The sequence below is a fragment of the Microtus pennsylvanicus genome, chromosome 13 (genome assembly GCF_037038515.1).
Source record: "Microtus pennsylvanicus isolate mMicPen1 chromosome 13, mMicPen1.hap1, whole genome shotgun sequence".
Taxonomy (NCBI): Eukaryota; Metazoa; Chordata; class Mammalia; order Rodentia; family Cricetidae; genus Microtus; species Microtus pennsylvanicus.
In genome coordinates, this window is record NC_134591.1 from 64,690,776 (window position 1) to 64,708,055 (window position 17,280).

The 17,280-nt window shown below is 52.9% G+C and overlaps 2 protein-coding genes across 3 annotated transcripts; one reads left to right on the forward strand and one right to left on the reverse strand.

Moving 5' to 3' along the window:
• On the reverse strand, window positions 1-3,146 carry Gpr3 (G protein-coupled receptor 3). The gene is made up of 2 exons (XM_075945081.1): window positions 3,035-3,146; window positions 1-1,970 (listed from the first exon to the last, which is right to left on the reverse strand). The coding sequence occupies exon 2, from the start codon at window positions 1,963-1,965 to the stop codon at window positions 973-975; it is 993 nt and encodes a 330-aa protein (XP_075801196.1). The 5' UTR covers window positions 1,966-1,970; window positions 3,035-3,146; the 3' UTR covers window positions 1-972.
• A 7,803-nt stretch (window positions 3,147-10,949) lies between these two features.
• Cd164l2 (CD164 molecule like 2) lies at window positions 10,950-14,721 on the forward strand. 2 transcript variants are annotated; one of them, XM_075945646.1, is made up of 6 exons: window positions 10,950-11,124; window positions 11,485-11,646; window positions 11,748-11,819; window positions 12,212-12,256; window positions 13,767-13,911; window positions 14,437-14,721. In XM_075945646.1, exons 1-6 carry the CDS (start codon window positions 11,037-11,039, stop codon window positions 14,441-14,443), a joined length of 519 nt encoding a protein of 172 aa, XP_075801761.1. In that variant the 5' UTR covers window positions 10,950-11,036; the 3' UTR covers window positions 14,444-14,721. The 2 variants fall into 2 exon arrangements, with proteins under 2 accessions (XP_075801761.1, XP_075801762.1); XM_075945647.1 differs by lacking the exon at window positions 14,437-14,721 and having other exon boundaries at window positions 13,767-13,915.
• Window positions 14,722-17,280: the final 2,559 nt, after the last annotated feature.

Below are 17,280 nucleotides of genomic sequence, written 5' to 3' on the forward strand. Positions count from 1 at the left end.
CAGGGTTGGGGATTGGACAGGAACGCACTGGGGACCATACCCCGATTGGCAGAGGGGTGGGGTACTGGCTCCTGCCCCGCCTCCTCTAGGGCACCTCAGGGTAAGGCCTGGCCCCCAGGCCATGGCTGTGGCGCTGAAAGCCAGGCTGAAGTGGAATGGGGGTGCGTTTTATAGTCCCGACTGCCCCGCCGGGTTGCAATTCCCCAAAATGGCCACCAGAGGGAAGCCGGGCCTCAGCGCAGAGGAATTCTCGGTTACTCAGGTGATGGCTTCTTAAAAAAATAAAAAAAAACCAGAGGCTGGTGTGTTCCTCCTGCAAACCCGAGCAGTGCGGGCCTGGGGAGGAAGCTCTGGTTTCTATGATCTCTCTGATAAAAAATAAGCAAAAATAACAAAATACGTGGTTTTTCTTTCTCCATCCTCCTGCTCCGGGAACTGAGGTCAGAAATGGGGACAAGGAGGCTGGCTGGGGACACCCTAGTGCAGACTAGATTTCATAGTGTGGGTCTCTTTTTCCCCCTTTCTCCCATAAGTAAATTTATAAATAAATACATAATAAATAAATATACTTTTTTGTATGTTCACATATATAGCAATAAATCTTTCATCTAGGCAACTAAGTGATTATCCTCTCTGATTCTGGAGCTTCAAAATTCAAAAGTAAAGTGACGTAGTCAAGGTCAAGACTCAAGGGAAGGAAGATCAAGGACTTGGAATGGTACTGTAAAATTCCCAGCATTCTGGAATTGCAAACCACTTGGAACCACCGTCTGGAACATTCTAGAACCATGCAGCCAGCTGGGCTGGATCCCTGAAAGAATCTTAAACAAGATCTGAAAACACCCAATGTCTTAGAACTCCAGAACCAGCTGGGTCTTAAGGGTGCGGAGCTGGGGGGTTGGAACTAAGCCCCGTGAGCCTAACATTCTGGACTTCTGTAGTAGTCAAGGCCACAGAACCACCAGGATGGAACTAGACGTCACTAGGGGACCGGGACCGGAATGGAATCTTGGAAGTAGAACAGCAGCAGCAGATGGCCCACAAGACCTTCTGCACATCTTGGTTGCGGAAGGCGTAGATGATAGGGTTGATCATGGAGTTGTAGGTGGCCGGGAGCAGGGTGAGATAGGTGTAGAGATACGGAGAGTTGGCATCTCCCAGGAGGCAGTAGACAGTGAAGGGCAACCAGCAGGCAGCAAAGGCGCCAAGCACCACGGCCAGTGTGGCGATGCCCTTGCGGGTGGCCACGTAGTGAGAGGCAGGCAGCAGGTGTCGTTGGAGGGCAATCTGTTGGGCATGGCGGCAGACGATGCGGCAGATCTGGGCGTACAGCTGCAGCATGATGCCAAACACCATGAAGAAGGCAACAGCCAGGACCACCAGATGGTTCTTGGAGAGTGGATATACCACACCACACGTCGTCAGGCCATCCTGGCAGTTCCAGGCCAGCACAGGAACCAGCCCCAGGCCCAGGGCACCCACCCACACCAGGGCCAGCATCACATAGGTCCGAGTTACTGTCGTCTCTGAGTAATAGGTGAGAGCGTTGTACAGGGAAAGGTAGCGGTCAACGGTGATGGCCAGCAGGCTGCCGATGCTGGCAGTAAAGGCCATGGCTAGCACGCCAACCAGCACCAGGGTCATCTCTTGTGAGCCAATGCAGAAGACAGCTGCGAAGTACAGGACCAGGCCCAGGCCTGCCAGCAGGTCTGCCACGGCCAAGCTACCCACCAGCAGGAACATGGGGGCACGGAAGGCAGGCGTGCCTACGATGATGGCCACCACCAGTGCGTTCTCGCAGGACACGAGGGTGCCCGAGATGCAGAGCACCACGTCCCAGGCCTTGGGAGAGGGCAGCAGTGTAGCTGGGCCTGTGGGTTCCTCTGCGGGGTCCACACCACTCACGTTCAGGCTGCCTGAGCCAGCTGAGAGCCAGGCCATAGAGCTGCCTGTACCCCAAATCATGGTACCTGTAGAAGAAAGGCCCTATGAGATGCTGGCAAGCTTGTGTCCTGATAGAGGTCCTTGGAAGAGATACCTCTCCGATAACAAGTAGGGTACCATTGCTCTGTCCCCCAGTTCATGTCCTGAGGCTCTTGCCCCATGCTTTGTCCTCTGATGCCCCGGGGCCTCTAAACAGGGGCCCCCCCTTTCCTGGCCATTTCTCCCCTGTGTCTCTTCACCCCCCTTTCCATTCCTGTTAGGTCTTAAAGACCTCTTTGCCACATGTGGTCAGAGAAGTGGATCAAAACTTACCGTAAGTGAATGGGGAAGCACAGAGATTCAAGGTGAACCTTAAAGGCTCATAACTAGAGAGAGGGAAACATGTCAGGAAGGAGGGCAGTCAGCTCCCTGCCGTCAGAGATGACTCGGTTCCTGAAGCTCCCAGACCCCTCACGATTCGCAGCGCTGCCAGCCTCGGGCTCCGCCCCCGGGCAGAGCCGGTGCAGCTCCTTGCCAGCCCCCAATCGACATTCCCAGGGTAACACCTGGGAACTCGTGTCCCTCATTCCCCCCCCCCCCCACTCTCTTCCAGACTTCTGTCTCCGGACAGACACCTCCCCCCCCCTTTCTCCACCTAACCCCCGGGTCTCTGTCGCAGACACCCCCTGGTAGAAGTCTGGATTCCTGAGTCAGACCCCTCCTTCTGCCGGGACACCTGGATCTTGGGCCTGACTCCGCCTCCTGTCTTGGAGAGTTAAATCCCTAAATAAGACACCTCCCGCTACTCGGACGCCCAGGTGCCCGCCCCAGATGCGTCCTGCCCCCTCAATATCAGATGACTGCCCGTCCCTCCAGGGCCTCGGGTCCCGCAGGAATGAATGTTCACCCTTTGCCGGGTCACCCCATCACACGGCTCGAGCACCTTAACACTTGGGGGAGCTGCATGCTAATGCAGAATCTGCTAATCCAGAATCCCAGCTTCGACCTCCCGACCCCGAGCAGCCACATGCAGCCATTCGCCGGCCCAGCGCCCCTGAACCCTGCGTATCTTCCCAGACTCTGGGTACCCGCGGCAAAGCCCGCTACTCACCGCTCAGGACCGGGCGCGGCCGGGCCGCGGGGAACCTCCACTCAGGTCCTGGCAGAGCAAGGTGTGCGCGGACCCCAAGAAGCCCCCGCGGCCGCGGGAGACACGGCGTGAGTCACCCCGCCCCGCCCCCGGCCACCAGTTTGGTGACGTCAGAAGCCCAGTCGACCAATGGGCGCAGCGCGTTGGAGCGCAACGCGCGCTGCGCGGCATAGTAATGAGGTCTCGCGCCGCCCGCTCCCCCATTCATAAAAAGTGACCGTGGCCGCGGCCCCGCCCCCTCCGGAGCCGGCCCGCGCTGTCCTTGACGCGGCGCCCTCTGCGGGTCGGGGGCTTTGAGGGAGCTTAGGGAGGACCTCAGAAAAGACTCAGGGAAGACACTGAGGATGTGGGAAGAGGACAAGGGACCGGGAGAGTCTGCGGGGGTGACGAGCTCCCTCGGGTGTCAGAAATAAGCTGACACAAGACAGGAGATGGAGCTGAATGGGCGTCCCCGGTGAGGATGACAGGCTTTGGCTCTGATAGGACCCTGAGGTGACAGTGACAGGAGCACGAGGGAGTAGGGAGGTGGGTGGCTGTGACGATATGAGCGTGCTGACAAGATCTTGGAGGACGGTGGCTGTGGGACGTTGATGGTGGGGGTAGGGATAGGGCTCTTCAGGGCAGCCAGAGCAGTGTCAGGGTGACTGCAGCATGAGGAAGCTCGGGGACCCCAGGGTCTCGGAGGTGGTGACAAGGCTTTGGAGATGAGTGTTCCGGTGAAGGAACTTCAGGTCACTGTGACCCTGTCACGTGCTAAAGGACCGAGGCGACAAGGCTAGATGAGGACTGTGGGGTCCTGGAATGATCACCAAATGACTTGTGAGGAGTGGGCCCCCAGAGCGAGGGGACAGGGTAGGAGGACGGTGACCCAGCAGGTAAGTTGCTGCCAGGACAGGTCCCGTGATGCTAGGGTTGGGATAAGGAACTCGGTGACGTCACTTATGTGGGCCCAATAGCGTCCTCGCAGCACAGGAGGGTGCGTCTGGCAAGATTTCAAAATCTGAATTATTTATTGAAAGATCTGGAAAGCCAGTGCGGGGATGTGGGGTGGGGGTCACTTCCCCGAAGCAGCAGGAGATAGGGAGCCGGGAAGAACTTGGAAAGGGAAGGACTGGGCAGCTCTATGCTCAGAGCAGCCTCTCTGAGCGCCCAGCTTAGGTACCCCAGTGGGTGGGGCAGGGTGAAAACTTCTTTCCCAGCCCTGCTTCCCCGGGCACTAGAGAAAGCCCTATCAGTGACCCCTGTGACCCTAGGACCCAGTGCTGCCCCCTCTCCCCTTGATCTTCTCTGGAATGTTCAAGACTGTAAGGAGGGTGATGGGAATCAGGAGTTAGGGTAGGGTAGGAGGCTGAGGGAAGGAAGGCCAACAGGCATATAACATCAGACCCTCTTAGATCCGTTGGGATCAGGGCTGAAGACAACGGCATATCGCATATTTTGGGTCGGATATGGTGAGTTCAGTTGGTAGTAGACCAGCTTAGTTGTGTGACTTTGAGGAGTGAGTCTCTCAAGCTCTCTGAGCCTGTTTTTTTTTAAATTTTTTGTTCTGTTTTTTACTTCTAAAATAGTGATATTAGTACCTACTGGGAGGCAAATATACTGGCTTTGTATTGGCTGTCAATGGTATATTTGGTCAGTGGAGGACACCAGGGAAGCATAGGTGGGCACCAAGGAAATGAAAAGTGATAAAATAAACTAATTAACTAATTAAATTGAAAGAAAGAAAGGCAGAAAGTGAGGAGTGGTGACAGGAATCTCTGCCTTTGAGGGTCTCAGGTAGATGAGACCCTCCTATTGCAGGCTCTTAGTGTGGGCTGGTCTTGTGTGTCAAACCCTCTGCTCCCTCCAGAGCTCTGTTTTTAGCCTCTTCCCAAACAGGCTTCCTGTCCCTCCCCTCCTCTATTTAGCTTTGGAGCCTGTCCTGGAACTAGCTCTTGTAGAACAGGCTGGCCTTGAACTCACAGAGATCCGCCTGCCTCTGCCTCCCAAGTGCTAGGACTAAATGTGTGTGCCACCACCGCCTGGCTAATGTGTGCAGAACTCTTAAAATACTCATCCAGGTTTCTCTTTCTGTTTGCTAGGAGTCTGAGTCTGTCCCACTATAGGCTAAGCAGTGACTGTGTCTAGTTTGTGCTGGAACAGTGCCTGACATACAATGGCAGTCAGTAACTATTGTCTGTTGCCTGAAGAAAGGCAACAGAACAGTCAAAAGGAGAAACAGGGCTGGAGAGATGGCTCAGCCGTTAAAGGCTAGGCTCACAACCATAAATATAAAGAGTTCGGTTCCCAGCACCCACGGCTGTCTCTCCAGCCACCTTTTAAAAAAAAAAGGAGAAACAAATGGAGCAGTGACGAGGTCAGCCTGGTCTACAGAGCGAGTTCCAGGACAGCCTGGTCTACGGAGCGAGTTTCAGGACAGCCTGGTCTACAGAGCGAGTTCCAGGACAGCCTGGTCTACGGAGCGAGTTTCAGGACAGCCTGGTCTACAGAGCGAGTTCCAGGACAGCCTGGTCTACGGAGCGAGTTTCAGGACAGCCTGGTCTACAGAGCGAGTTCCAGGACAGCTTGGTCTATGGAGTGAGTTTTAGGACAGCCAGGGCTACACAGAGAAGCCCTGTCTCGAAAACTAAAACCAACAACAAACCACTCATATGTAGATAAAATAATAAATATCTAAGCAAATTACAAAGAAACAAACTCAGAGAGAGAGAAACACAGGGAGACCGATAGTCCTTGTGTGGGGGTATGTCCAAGAAAGAAGACAGACCCCAAGACTTGGACATCAACTCCTCCCCATTTTGAGCCAAGTCCCCCACAGAGTTCTGGTCCCAGAGCAGGGGGCAGGAACGAAGTGCTAGGGCTAGGGCAGCGCTGGGAGGGAAACAGCAATTTGAGAAACACTTGCCCTTCTGAGTGGCTGATTTGGAGCTCACCGGTGCGCTGACTAGTGAGACTCGGCACTGGTAATGGGGACACACACACACACACACACGCCCATAATCTCAGCTCTTGGGAGGTAAAGGATCAGGAGTTTGAGGTCTTCCTAAGCTACAGAGTCAACCTGGACTACATGAGACCCTATACCAAAATAAAAACAAACTCTTGTCACTCTAAGTCAAGTCCTCAAAGGCGCTCCTGTCAAGTTCCAACACTGACCTTTGGCCTCTCCATTCTGTCCACCTGTCCCTACAGATATTCTCTTCCTCTTTTTTTATAAATTAAAAAAATTTAAACTTATTTTTTAAATTTATTTAGCTTTATTTTGTGTTAATTGATGTGAAGGGGTCAGATCCCCTGGAAGTGGAGTTACAGACTGTTGTGAGCTACCATGTGGGTGCTGGGAAATAAACCCAGAAAAGCCAGGGCTGTTTCACAGAGAAAACTTGTCTCAAAAGGATTGTGATTCTTATTTGTGTGTATGTGTGTGTTTCTAGGTTGAGTATGTGTGGTGCTCACAGAGGCCAGAAGATAGTATCGAATCCCTTGGAGCTGGGGTAATAGGTGGTTGTGAGCTGTCTGGATGGGCGTTGGGTCCTTTAGAAGAGCGGCAAGTATTTATTTACAACTGCTGAGCCATTTCCCCCTCCCCATCCTAACCTGGACCCACCATCCTCATCCCAACCCTGATTCCAGCATCCCCATCCCAAACCCCGACCCCACCACCCTCATCTCAACCCCTGACCCCCACCATCCCCATCTCAACCCCAACCCCATCATTCTCATCCCAACCCCTGACCCCACCATCACCATCCTAACCCCAACCCCACCATTCCCATCCTAGTCCCTTCTCTTGAGATCTTCAGTTCTTGCAGGTCATATCCTATAATCTGTGTTTGGATGATTTTTTTTTTATAGAATAATCACGAACTCCATCTAAGCAAGTTGTGTGCCCCCCCACAGTGCCCCCAACATCCTGCCACCAAAATAGGTTATGAATCTAAATATGACAGTCATCCCAGGGCGAAGACATTAACGACCATTTGTTTCTGCTGAAGCAGGCAGATGGTCGTGAACTTCCTCATCTGCCTGTCACTGTGTGCTTTATAGCGAAGGTTGCCTTTCTGGCTGCCAGGGAGGGAAAGTGTGAGGGTGTTTCTAACTTGAGAACATTAGGGCCGGGCGGTGGTGGCACATGCCTTTAATCCCAGCACTCGGGAGGCAGAGGCAGGCGGATCTCTGTGAGTTCGAGACCAGCCTGGTCTACAAGAGCTCGTTCCAGGACAGGCTCCAAAAGCTACAGAGAAACCCTGTCTCGAAAATCCAAAAAAAAAAAAAAAAAAAGAGAGAACATTGGGGACTCAAAGACTGCGTGAAGCTATAGACTTTCACATGTGTGCTTTCTCAGGCACCAAAGTGTGTGTGTGTGTGTATCTGTGCGTGTACATATGTGTGCATGTGTGTCCACTTGTGCATACAAGTGTGCATGTGTGTGTCTCATCTGTAGGCCAGTCTGGCCTCAGACGTGTGGGGATCCTCCTCATCTGGGATTAGAGGTGAGCCACCATACCCGGCTGAGGTCACTCCTATGTGCTGTCTCCTCCCTGAGACCTTCTGTCCAGGGGAAGGGCGACCCTTCTTGCCCCTATCGGCTACTTCTTTCCCACCACCGACTGATGTGCCCATCTTTCCCACCAACAACCCTGCAAAGTTAAGAGACAGAACCCACATTTCATAGAAGCCAAGGGACTTTCCCCAAACCACACCGTGAGAGGTAAAACTGGGCTGTGAAGCTGTGCCCAAGCCCAGGATGCTTCCCACTCTAGCATAGGTGGCAGGCACCCTCTCCCTGAATGAAGTCATCTCACTGACAAGCCTGCAGTTCCTCAGGTGGCCACCAGATGGCTACAGGCGTTCCTGACCAGGTGAAAACTTTTTTTTTTTTTTTGAGATCAGGATCTCAACCAGCCAAAGCTGAGCTCAGACTTGAACTTCTGATCTTCCTCCTCCGAGTCCAGAGGGCTGGTGTCACAGGCAGGCACCATCACACTTGCTTTTATGTGGTGCAGGGGACCAAACCCAGACTTCCTGCTTGCCAAACAGGCACTCTACCATGTGAGCTTACACACGTGGGCCCCAGGGAAAACTTTCCTTACTTGTCTCTTCTCCACCAGCCTAGAGACCTTTGGCCTCCATCCAAGGACAGGGACGTGTGTCTGCCCATGTTTGTATGAGAAGCACAGAGAGTCAGTCTCCATTCTGGCTTTGTCCAAAATTCAGGAGTCTGGACAGTTAGCACATTTTAATTTTTTTGTATAGGCCCAGTCACTGAGCCAATGTTCTTTTTAAATTTTTGTTTGTGTTTTGCTCTGTGGAGCTTTGGTTGTCCTGGAACTAGCTCTTGTAGACCAGGCTGGTCTTTAACTCACAGAGATCCCCCTGCCCCTGCCTCCCTGAATGCTGGGGTTAAAGGCCTGCGCCACCACCGCCCTGCTGAAATTTTTATTTCTTTATTTTTATGTTATGTGAGTAGGTTTTTTGTCTGCACGTAAGCCTGTGTGCCACTAGTTTGTCCGGTCCCCTCTGAGGCCTCTGGAACGGGAGCTATTATCGAAACACACACACTTAACCTCCGAACCATCTCTCCAGCCTCATTCAAGCCATCTTCAGCAACGGTGCCCTGGTCTTGGGTGGGCTGGGGGACAGAGCAATGCTCAGGCCACACACCTGCGTTTTCCCTTTCATTTATGCCGAGTGTCTGCTATTTGCCAAGCACAGAGAAAAATACTGCAGTGAACAAAAAAAACATTGTTATCTTCCAGGAATTTATTTTTCTATCTTTCCTTCTTTTTTTTAAAAAATATTTATTTATTTATTAATTAATTATGTGTATAGCATTCCTTCCATGTGTGCCCGCAAGCCCGAAGGGGACGCCAGGTCTCATTATAGATGGCTGTGAGCCACCATGTGGTTGCTGGGAATTGAACTCAAGACCTTTGGAAGAGCAGTCAGTGCTCTTAACCACTGAGCCATCTCTCCAGCCCTATCTTTCCTTCTTTCTTCCTTTCTTTGTTTTGTTTTTCGAGACAGGGTTTCTCTGTAGTTTTTTTTTTCATTATTTATTTCTTTTTTTTTATTTATTAAAGATTTCTGTCTCTTCCCCGCCACCGCCTCCCATTTCCCTTCCCCTCCCCCATCTCTGTAGTTTTGGAGCCTGTCTTGGAACTAGCTCTTGTAGACCAGGCTGGCCTTGAACTTACAGAGATCCACCTGCCTTTGCCTCCTGAGTGCTAGGATTAAAGACGTGCACCACCACCGCCCGGCTAGGAATTGCTTTCTTGATAGAGAAAAACAGACAATGTACAAAGAGATGCTGAATAGGACATCAAGTATATGGGGAGTCCTTGGGGGTCTCCTAGAGCAGTGAGCCGGGCAAACACACACAGACAATGGGACAACAGGGCTAATGAGCCCTACTTCATCCTGTGTGCAGGGGGTTCGCCCGCGAAGAAGAGAGCCATGATTCCTGCCATCGTGGAGCGTGGAGCCCAGGAAACAAACGGGCAGTTAATTATGCAGTGGAGACACGCGCCAGGGGAAAGCACGTGCCGGCACGTAGCGTGATTAGGAGAGGTCTTTCCAGCAGGAAATGAGTCACTTAGAGAGGGAACAGATGAGTCTGACTTTCCAGGACAGGACCCAGCAATGGGGAAGAGCGTGAGGACCAGAGAGGCTGCTGGATGAACAGAGGAGCCAAGGGAGCCCTGAAAGCATCAGGAGACACTCCTGGGGGTGATGGAGAGCCGTGAGTTGGGAGGCGCTGGTGGGCTTGAGGGGGCAATAGGACCTGGGGTGTTTCTTTTTCAAGGCTCCTCCTCAGTGGTGGCTTTTAAGAAGTGGGTTACACTTATGGACTACCAATCCGGTTTAGGCAGTGCTGGGGTCCAGCCCAGGGCTTCATGCATACTAGTTAAGCATTCTACAAAACGAGCCATATTCCTAGCCCTGCTTGCTGGCTTTTAAGCGGGACCTGACAGCAGAACAAGGAAGATGATCCCAGGAGAGGACAGATCCAGGCTCTGGGCTAAGACAGCCACAAGTGATTGAGGAGGAGTCGGGGGAGGAAGAGGTACTCCCCAAGAATGTGTTCCAGGTCAGGAGAAAGCCACCAGGAAGATCCCAAAAGGCTCAGTGACCTAGTGATGGCATCACCAATACCCAGAAGTGTGATGAGGTTGAGGCGGAACACACCACGGTCCATGGGAATAGGCAGCCAAAGGTGTGGGGTAGCTGAGTCCTGGGTGATTTGTCAAAAGACCAGAGTGCACGTGCTGTGTGGTCTGGCCCGAATCAAGTCCAGATTTTACAACTGTGGGTTCGGACTGGTCACTCACCTATTCTGAGCCTCACCTGCCAAGCAGGGTTAAAGACTGTCTCTAGGCAACGGCATATGCCTTTAATCCCAGCACTGGTCTACAATAGTGAGTTCTAGAACAGCCAGGGCTACATTGTGATTCCCGAAAAACTCACCAAAACACAGTTGCTATGTTGACAAGCCTGGCCTGGTTCTCACAGTGATCCACCAGTCTCTGCCTCTCAAGTGCTGGGATTAAGGAGTGCGCCACAACATTGAGCGTCTGTACTCCTTTCTTTTGTTGTTGTTTTGTTTTTCAAGAGAGGGTTCTCTGTGTAGCCCTGGATGTCCTGGAACTTACTCTGGAGACCACGCTGGCCTCGAACTCACAGATTCTCCTGCCTCAGCCTCCGAGTGCTCGGTTTAAACTTGTGTACCACCAGCGTCTGGCTGCCCTTAGTGACCCGGCAGATCCCCACCCCTTTTGTTCAGTCCCGCCCTAAATCGGCGAACACAGCCACGCCTACAGGCCACACCCACTAACCACGCCCCTTTCTGACCACGCCCCCGTTGCCCAGGTCTCACTCTGGCAAGCTCGGCGAGTGGAGTCAGAAAGGACGCGCCACAGCAGCTGCCCGGTCCGCCGACCCCCAATCCCGGCCCCCTGCGCCCATGGCCTCACCCGGACCCCGCGCCTTGCGTGCTGCGCTCTGCGGCGGTTGTTGTTGCCTCCTCCTGTGTGCCCAGCTGATTATAGCTGGTAACGCTGGGCAGGGCCTGAGGAGGGGGCAAGGCAGGAGCAGGTGGAACAAGTACATTTTAGTTTCCTGTTCATGCACTTCTAGGCTTGGGGGAGGGAACCTTTTTCGACGTCTTTAGGGCTCCAGGAGTGTGTTGAGACCACAGGCTCTAGGTGTGGGGGACTAGGAGAGGGTGGATGTGTGGAGGAGGTGATTCCAAATGCCCCTGGGGATTTGAGGAGTGCATAAAGGAAGAAGTTGGGGGGGAGGGCAAGGGAAGCTCCAGGCCTCTGCAGAGGGGCGAGTAGTAGTGGGGGAGGTGGGACAACGTGGCACCTAGCACTCTGCTGTTTTCCTCCCATTTCCACTCCCACTCCCAGGTAAAGGAGCTCCAGGCTTTGGGCGGATTGCCTTGATCCGCCTGAGCGTCTGGTCGACTGTCCATGGGGGCTGCAAACACCTGGCACAGTGTGAACGCTGTGTGGACAGAGCCCACAACCTCTCCGACTGCGTCTGGCAGCAATGCGGGCCAGAGGAACCAGGTTCGTCGCTGGGCCCTTCCCGAGCCCACCCTCCTGTCTATATGGCACCCTAACCTCCCAGTTTTCTCCCCAAACCTCTCCCCTGTTCCTTCTCCCACCAGGACATTGTGTGGTCCAAGCTGAAGTGGACAAGGAGGGTTGCCCTGTCTATAACCGGTCAGAGTCATGCCCAGGTAAGGGTGTTCACTCTAAGCCCACAGGAAGGAAGGGGAGTCAGGTGTCCCCAGCCACGGACTACTTCCAAGAGACACTCATTTATTTCAGGGAGCAGACTGCACCCACGAACATCAGTTGTACCTTGCCCTGGCTGGTGTCCTAGCCTATAAATTGGTCCAGGTGTGCCCAGGAGTTGGGCTAGTCAGCATTGTGTGAAGTCAGGCACTGCGAGGTGTTTGGGATGGAGGGGTCTTCCTCAAACAAGTGGCAACAGAGATGGGGCCCAGCTGGGGGAGGAGACTGGATGAGCAGACGTGAATGGGGCAGGGGTGCAGTCTGAGTGGGAGGTGGGACTAGGCTTCCTGATCGGAGGCAGAGCTGTTTCATCCTGGACTCCCTGTCTCCTCAGCATCCCACCACCATCCCACCCATGAACCAAAGACAAGCACAACAGGTAGGCTCCTCCGTGGGGAATGGGGGCTAGGATGGTGGCAGCGGGACAGGCAGCGTGGGGGCCCAGGCACTGGCAATGACCTCAGTCTTCTGAGTTCTCCAGGCCTGTGAGATGGATTGGGCAGACACTTGCCTCACAGAGCTGTGAGGATTGATGAGGCTGTGTAAGGCCCACTTCACTGTCTGATGCAGCAGGATCAAAAGCAGTCAGGAAATGGCAGCTTCTGTCACGGGTTCTGGGAACTCAGGGTGACCCCTCCAGATCCCTGCTCGGAGCTGAAGAGGTGTGGCTCCAGGTGCTAAGAGATGCCCTTGGAGACCATCTGCTGCAGGCTGAGGGCCCCAAAGCGGGTTCTCAGAAGAGCAGGGGAGGAACCCCTCCACCTCCAGGTCTCCTCTCCCCTTCCAAGGCCTAGAGGTCACTACACTTAACCAGGATGGCTGAAGAGGCTCTTGGTTAATTAAAGCCGGAAACTGATCTTAAAGGATAAATTATTGATGGTTCGGCTCCCTCGGCTCGAGCCCCAGATCTGCTGTGCGCAGCTCAGTTCTTCCCTTTCTGTCCTCTCTCCCAGCATCCTTCTCTGCAGCTCTCGGCTTCAGCCGCAGCGGGACCACCCCTCCCACTTCTGTGTCCTTGGATTCTGCACTGTCCGCGTCCTCTGGGGATGGAGACTCCGTTCCCAGTTGGGCCCCTTGTCCATTGTCCCAGAGTGATCCTCCACTTACCAATGTTTTCCTGCCCTGGGCATCTGGCCCAGGGCCTGAAATCAAATCTCTGGTCAGAATCGATGGGTAACGTGGTCCAGCTGGTAGCTACCAAAGCCTGGACTAGTAACTCAGTCCTAAGACCTTCCCTGCAAAGGGGGAAGGGCAGAGGGAAGGATCAGGGGAACCTGGGAGATGACTAGCCAGGTCTGGCTCATGGTTTAGTCTTCATTGTCCCCTCTGTAGGCTGCTGTCCCTGGACCGCCACCTCTTCTCTGTTCCTTCCTCTCTTGGTGAGAACTCTAGGCTAGAGGTCCTGAGGGGCTGTGCATTTTGTCTGCCCTAAGCCGTGGCCTTAGCTGCAAGGAGGTCTGGTGGCTGAGTTCCAGGTCATCCTTCCTCTACTGGGCTAGTGAGGGACAGGAAGGGTGCAGTGGCACTTGGTCACTGTTGGTTCCATGTGACCAGGAGGCCCAGAGAGGGTACGTGACAAAGCTATGGAGCAAGTCAGGAACAGGGCTGGGCAAGGGTCACCCTGCCCAGCCTCAGCTATCCCTTTCACCAGCTTGCAGGATTTAAAGAGCTTGAAATGGACTGACCTCCTCTCTGTCTCTGTCTCTCTCACTCTCTGTGGCAAGGTCTCCACACCAGAACTGTAACTACAGCCCTCAACTGGACTATGGAGCCCAGTAGTATGGGCCCCATCTTGAGATCTTGAGGACTGAAGGACGCCTTGGGGTGTCAGAGGTGGGATCTGGGTCCATGGAGGCCTGTTGTAACCTCCACTCTGCCTCACCCTACAGAGAGTCCCCTAGTCCCTGAAGCCCACAAACCAGGTTTTGACGCAGCCAGCTTCACCGGGGGCATTGTACTGGTGCTGAGCCTGCAAGCCACAGCCTTCTTTGTGCTGCGCTTCCTCAAGGTCAAGGACAGCACTTACCAAACACTGTGAGTACCTGGCCAGCAGCGGAATCCAGGGAATCCAGCTGCCTTCCCTATTCCCTTCTGCCTGGCAACCTGGCAACCGTTCTCTATGAGGAGGTCACAAAGACAATGACTACCCTCCTAACATCCCCCATGGGAGCAATACCCCTTCTTTCTCTAGCTGAGCTTATCCCTGCCAGATGTTGGGTGGGACCTGGACTCAGCCCTCAGAGTTCAGTGTCTGAGGGTCCGGCTAAGCCTTTGTGTTTTTGTCTCCTCATGCGGCCAGCAGGGAAGAGAACCAGTAGGTGACAGTCCCAGGCCAGTCCTCAGCCCACTGCAGCCATGAGCAGCAGCCAGGGCCGTGTGTTCAGTGTGGTTTTCTCAGAGGAAGGGGCTGGGCCAGGCTTTGGTGTGCCTGCCTTGTGTGTTCTGGGGCCAGTTGTGAAGCTTGCATTCAAGTGTTTATTCTTTTAGCTGCTCCTGCTCTCTGGAAAGTGACGTGGGGGAGCCTCACCCCTGAGTGTTCTCTCTGTCTGGCCTCCACAGAATGTGACCCCACTGGTCCTGGCTCCACCTTGAAGGGACAGAGGACTCAGAGGCCACCCTCTTGATTGCCTTCTGGGCATCGGGGCTGGCACTTTGGACACCAGTTTCCAGTCCCGGTAGGCACAGAGCACCAGGCAGGCTTAGCGTTGCTGGCTGACATTCTTTCCTGTCCTGGGCCTGGCGCCTGTAGCTGAGAGCAGCCTTCAACCTCCTCATGTCTCATCCAGCCAGCTGGGCCACCAGCTTAGTACCAGAGGTCTGATGCTTCTACAACCCAGTCTAGAGTCTACCCCCAAATAAAGGACCTGTCTCCACCCCATGACTCCCGGCCTATGTCTTGAGCTGTATGTGAATTGGATGGGGTGAGGGAGGGATTACTGTTTAGTACTGTTGTCTCCCCTTAAGATGTTTCCTGTGGGAGGGCAGCAAGATGGCACAGTGGGGAAAGGGGCCTGCTACGCAATCTTGACAGCCTGAGTTCGATCCCCCAGAACCCACATAACAGAAGGGAGAACTGACTGCTGCAAGCTTCCTCTGACGTTCACTTTTTTGTTTTGTTTTGTTTTGTTTTGTTTTGTTTTGTTTTTTGTTTTTGGAGACAGGGTTTCTCTGTGTAGCCCTGGCTGTCCTGTCCTGCAGCTCTCTCTGTAGACCAGGCTGGCCTTGAACTCACAGAGATCCACCTGCCTCTGCCTTCTGAGTGCTAAGGCATGCGCCTGACCCCCCCCCCCATGCACTGCTCTTGAAAAGGACCCTAGCTAATGTCCAACACTCATGTTGAACAGCTCACAACTGTGTGTAACCTCCGCTCCAGGACGATCACACACTTCCGGTCTCTGTAGGCACCTGCATTCGTGTGTATCGACCTGGACACACACCTGGCACATCATTAAAAATAAAGACAAACTTTTTTTTTTCTGAGACAGGATTTCTCTTTCACAGTCCTGGCTGTACTGGAACTCGCTCAGTAGACCAGGCTGGCCTTCGCACTCACAGAGATTCGCCTATCTCTGCCTCCCGAGTGTTGGGATTAAAGGTGTACACTGCCACCACGCTGCTCAACACACATTTTGTTAAAGATTTCCAAACTAGGAACTGGGAGTCGGGTGTGGTGGTGTGTACCTAGCAATCGGGATCAGGAGTTCAAGGCCAGCCACAGTAAGGCTAGCTTTGACTACATAAGGCCTTTTTTTTTTTTTTAAATTTTCAAGCCAGGCACTGTGATGCAGACCTGTAACCTCAGCGTTTGGTAGGTAGAATTAGGGGACCACGAGTTCAAGGTTATCATCAATTACAGTGGGGATGCAAGCAAGTGAGTGCAAGGCCAGCCTGAAGCACATGAGACCCCATCTCCAAAAATCAAAACCATCACAACAAACAGGAATTTCATCTGGGATATTTTTTTAATAATTTATTTTTAATTTTAAGCACAGTGGTGTGACGGTGTTAGATTGCTGGTCCAAACTGAGTTATAGACAGTTGTGAGCTTCCATGTTTGTGAGCTGGGAGTTTTTGAACCCATATCCTCTGCAAAGCCAGCCAGTGCTTTTAACCAATGAGCCATCTCTCCAGCCCCTGAGATATTTTTATCATGTCAATTTTATTTTTATATATGTGTGTGTTTGTGATGTGTGTGTGTGTTTGGTGTGTGTGCAGTATATCTGTGTGTGGTGTGTGTGTTTGCTATGTGTGTAGTATATCTGTGTGGTGTGTGGGTAGGTGTAACTGTGTTTGGTGTTTAGTATATGTGCGTGTGGTGTTTGTGGCTTGTGTGTGTTTGGTGTATGTGTAATGTATCTGTGTCGTGTGTGTAGCATGTGTGTGTAGTGTGTGTGTGTAGCGTGTGTGTGTAGCATATGTGTGTGTGTGTATAGTGTATCTGTGTGGTGCTTGTGAGCATGGAGAAGCCAGAGAAGGAGGCTGGGTATCTGTCTCCCTTTGCTGTTTTCCCTCTTATTGCCATGAGACGGGGTCTCTCCATGAACAGGAAGCTTGACATTGTGGCTTACTGGCTGGCCAGACAGCTGGAACCTGCCTGTCTCTGTCTGCACGCCCCTGCCTTAAGTACTGGGGTAACCCAGCCATTCCTGCTTTTTGATGTAGATGCTGGGAGTTCAGATTCCTGTTTACACAGCTTATGACTCTTCCCCACTGAGTCGCGTCCCCAACCCTCTGTGCTATCTCCGATCCTCTTCTAGAGATAGCACTGAGAGCCACCAGCCCAGTAAGTGTGCTCACTCATGATGACGTCAATGCTGGATGGTGGCACCGCTGGAGAGGCTGGCCTGGGGCTAGAGTTGAAGATTTCTGACTCTGGCCTAAGCAGAACACCACGATTCCCTTCTGGAAGCTTCTGCCACTCTCTCTAAAACTATAAAGCATCCCTAGAATTAAGCATCTGCCCCAAAGCCAGGGTGTTGGGGGGCACTCTTGGGACTCTCTGGCAGTCAGAAGACTGACGATTTGGGCACTGTACTTGCTGCCAGGCCCGAATTTGGGTCTTGTTTAGAACATTCTGTTCCAACTGAGCTAGGAGGTCACAAGCTCAGCTAATGCCAACTCAAGCAATTCCACAGCTCTGGGCCTCATTTTCTTTTTCTTTTTTTTTTTAAATATTTATTTATTTATTATAGTATGTGTACAGCATTCCTTCCACGTGTGCCTGCAAGCCAGAAGGGGGCACCAAGTCTCATTATAGATGGCTGCGAGCCTCCATGTGGTCGCTGGGAATTGAACTCAGGACCTCTGGAAGAGCAGTCAGTGCTCTTAACCTCTGAACCATCTCTCCAGATCCTGGGCCTCATTTTCTTATCTGTAAAATGGGACAACATCTTGGTTGGATAT

Bases quoted from the DNA above. Each gene is read 5' to 3' on its own strand.
- Gpr3 (XM_075945081.1), bottom strand. From the start codon at position 1,965: ATGATTTGGGGTACAGGCAGCTCTATGGCCTGGCTCTCAGCTGGCTCA.
- Cd164l2 (XM_075945646.1), top strand. From the start codon at position 11,037: ATGGCCTCACCCGGACCCCGCGCCTTGCGTGCTGCGCTCTGCGGCGGT. The intron at 11,125-11,484 runs GTAACGCTGGGC...TCCCACTCCCAG, and splicing joins TGCCCAGCTGATTATAGCTG to GTAAAGGAGCTCCAGGCTTT. The intron at 11,820-12,211 runs GTAAGGGTGTTC...CTGTCTCCTCAG, and splicing joins CCGGTCAGAGTCATGCCCAG to CATCCCACCACCATCCCACC.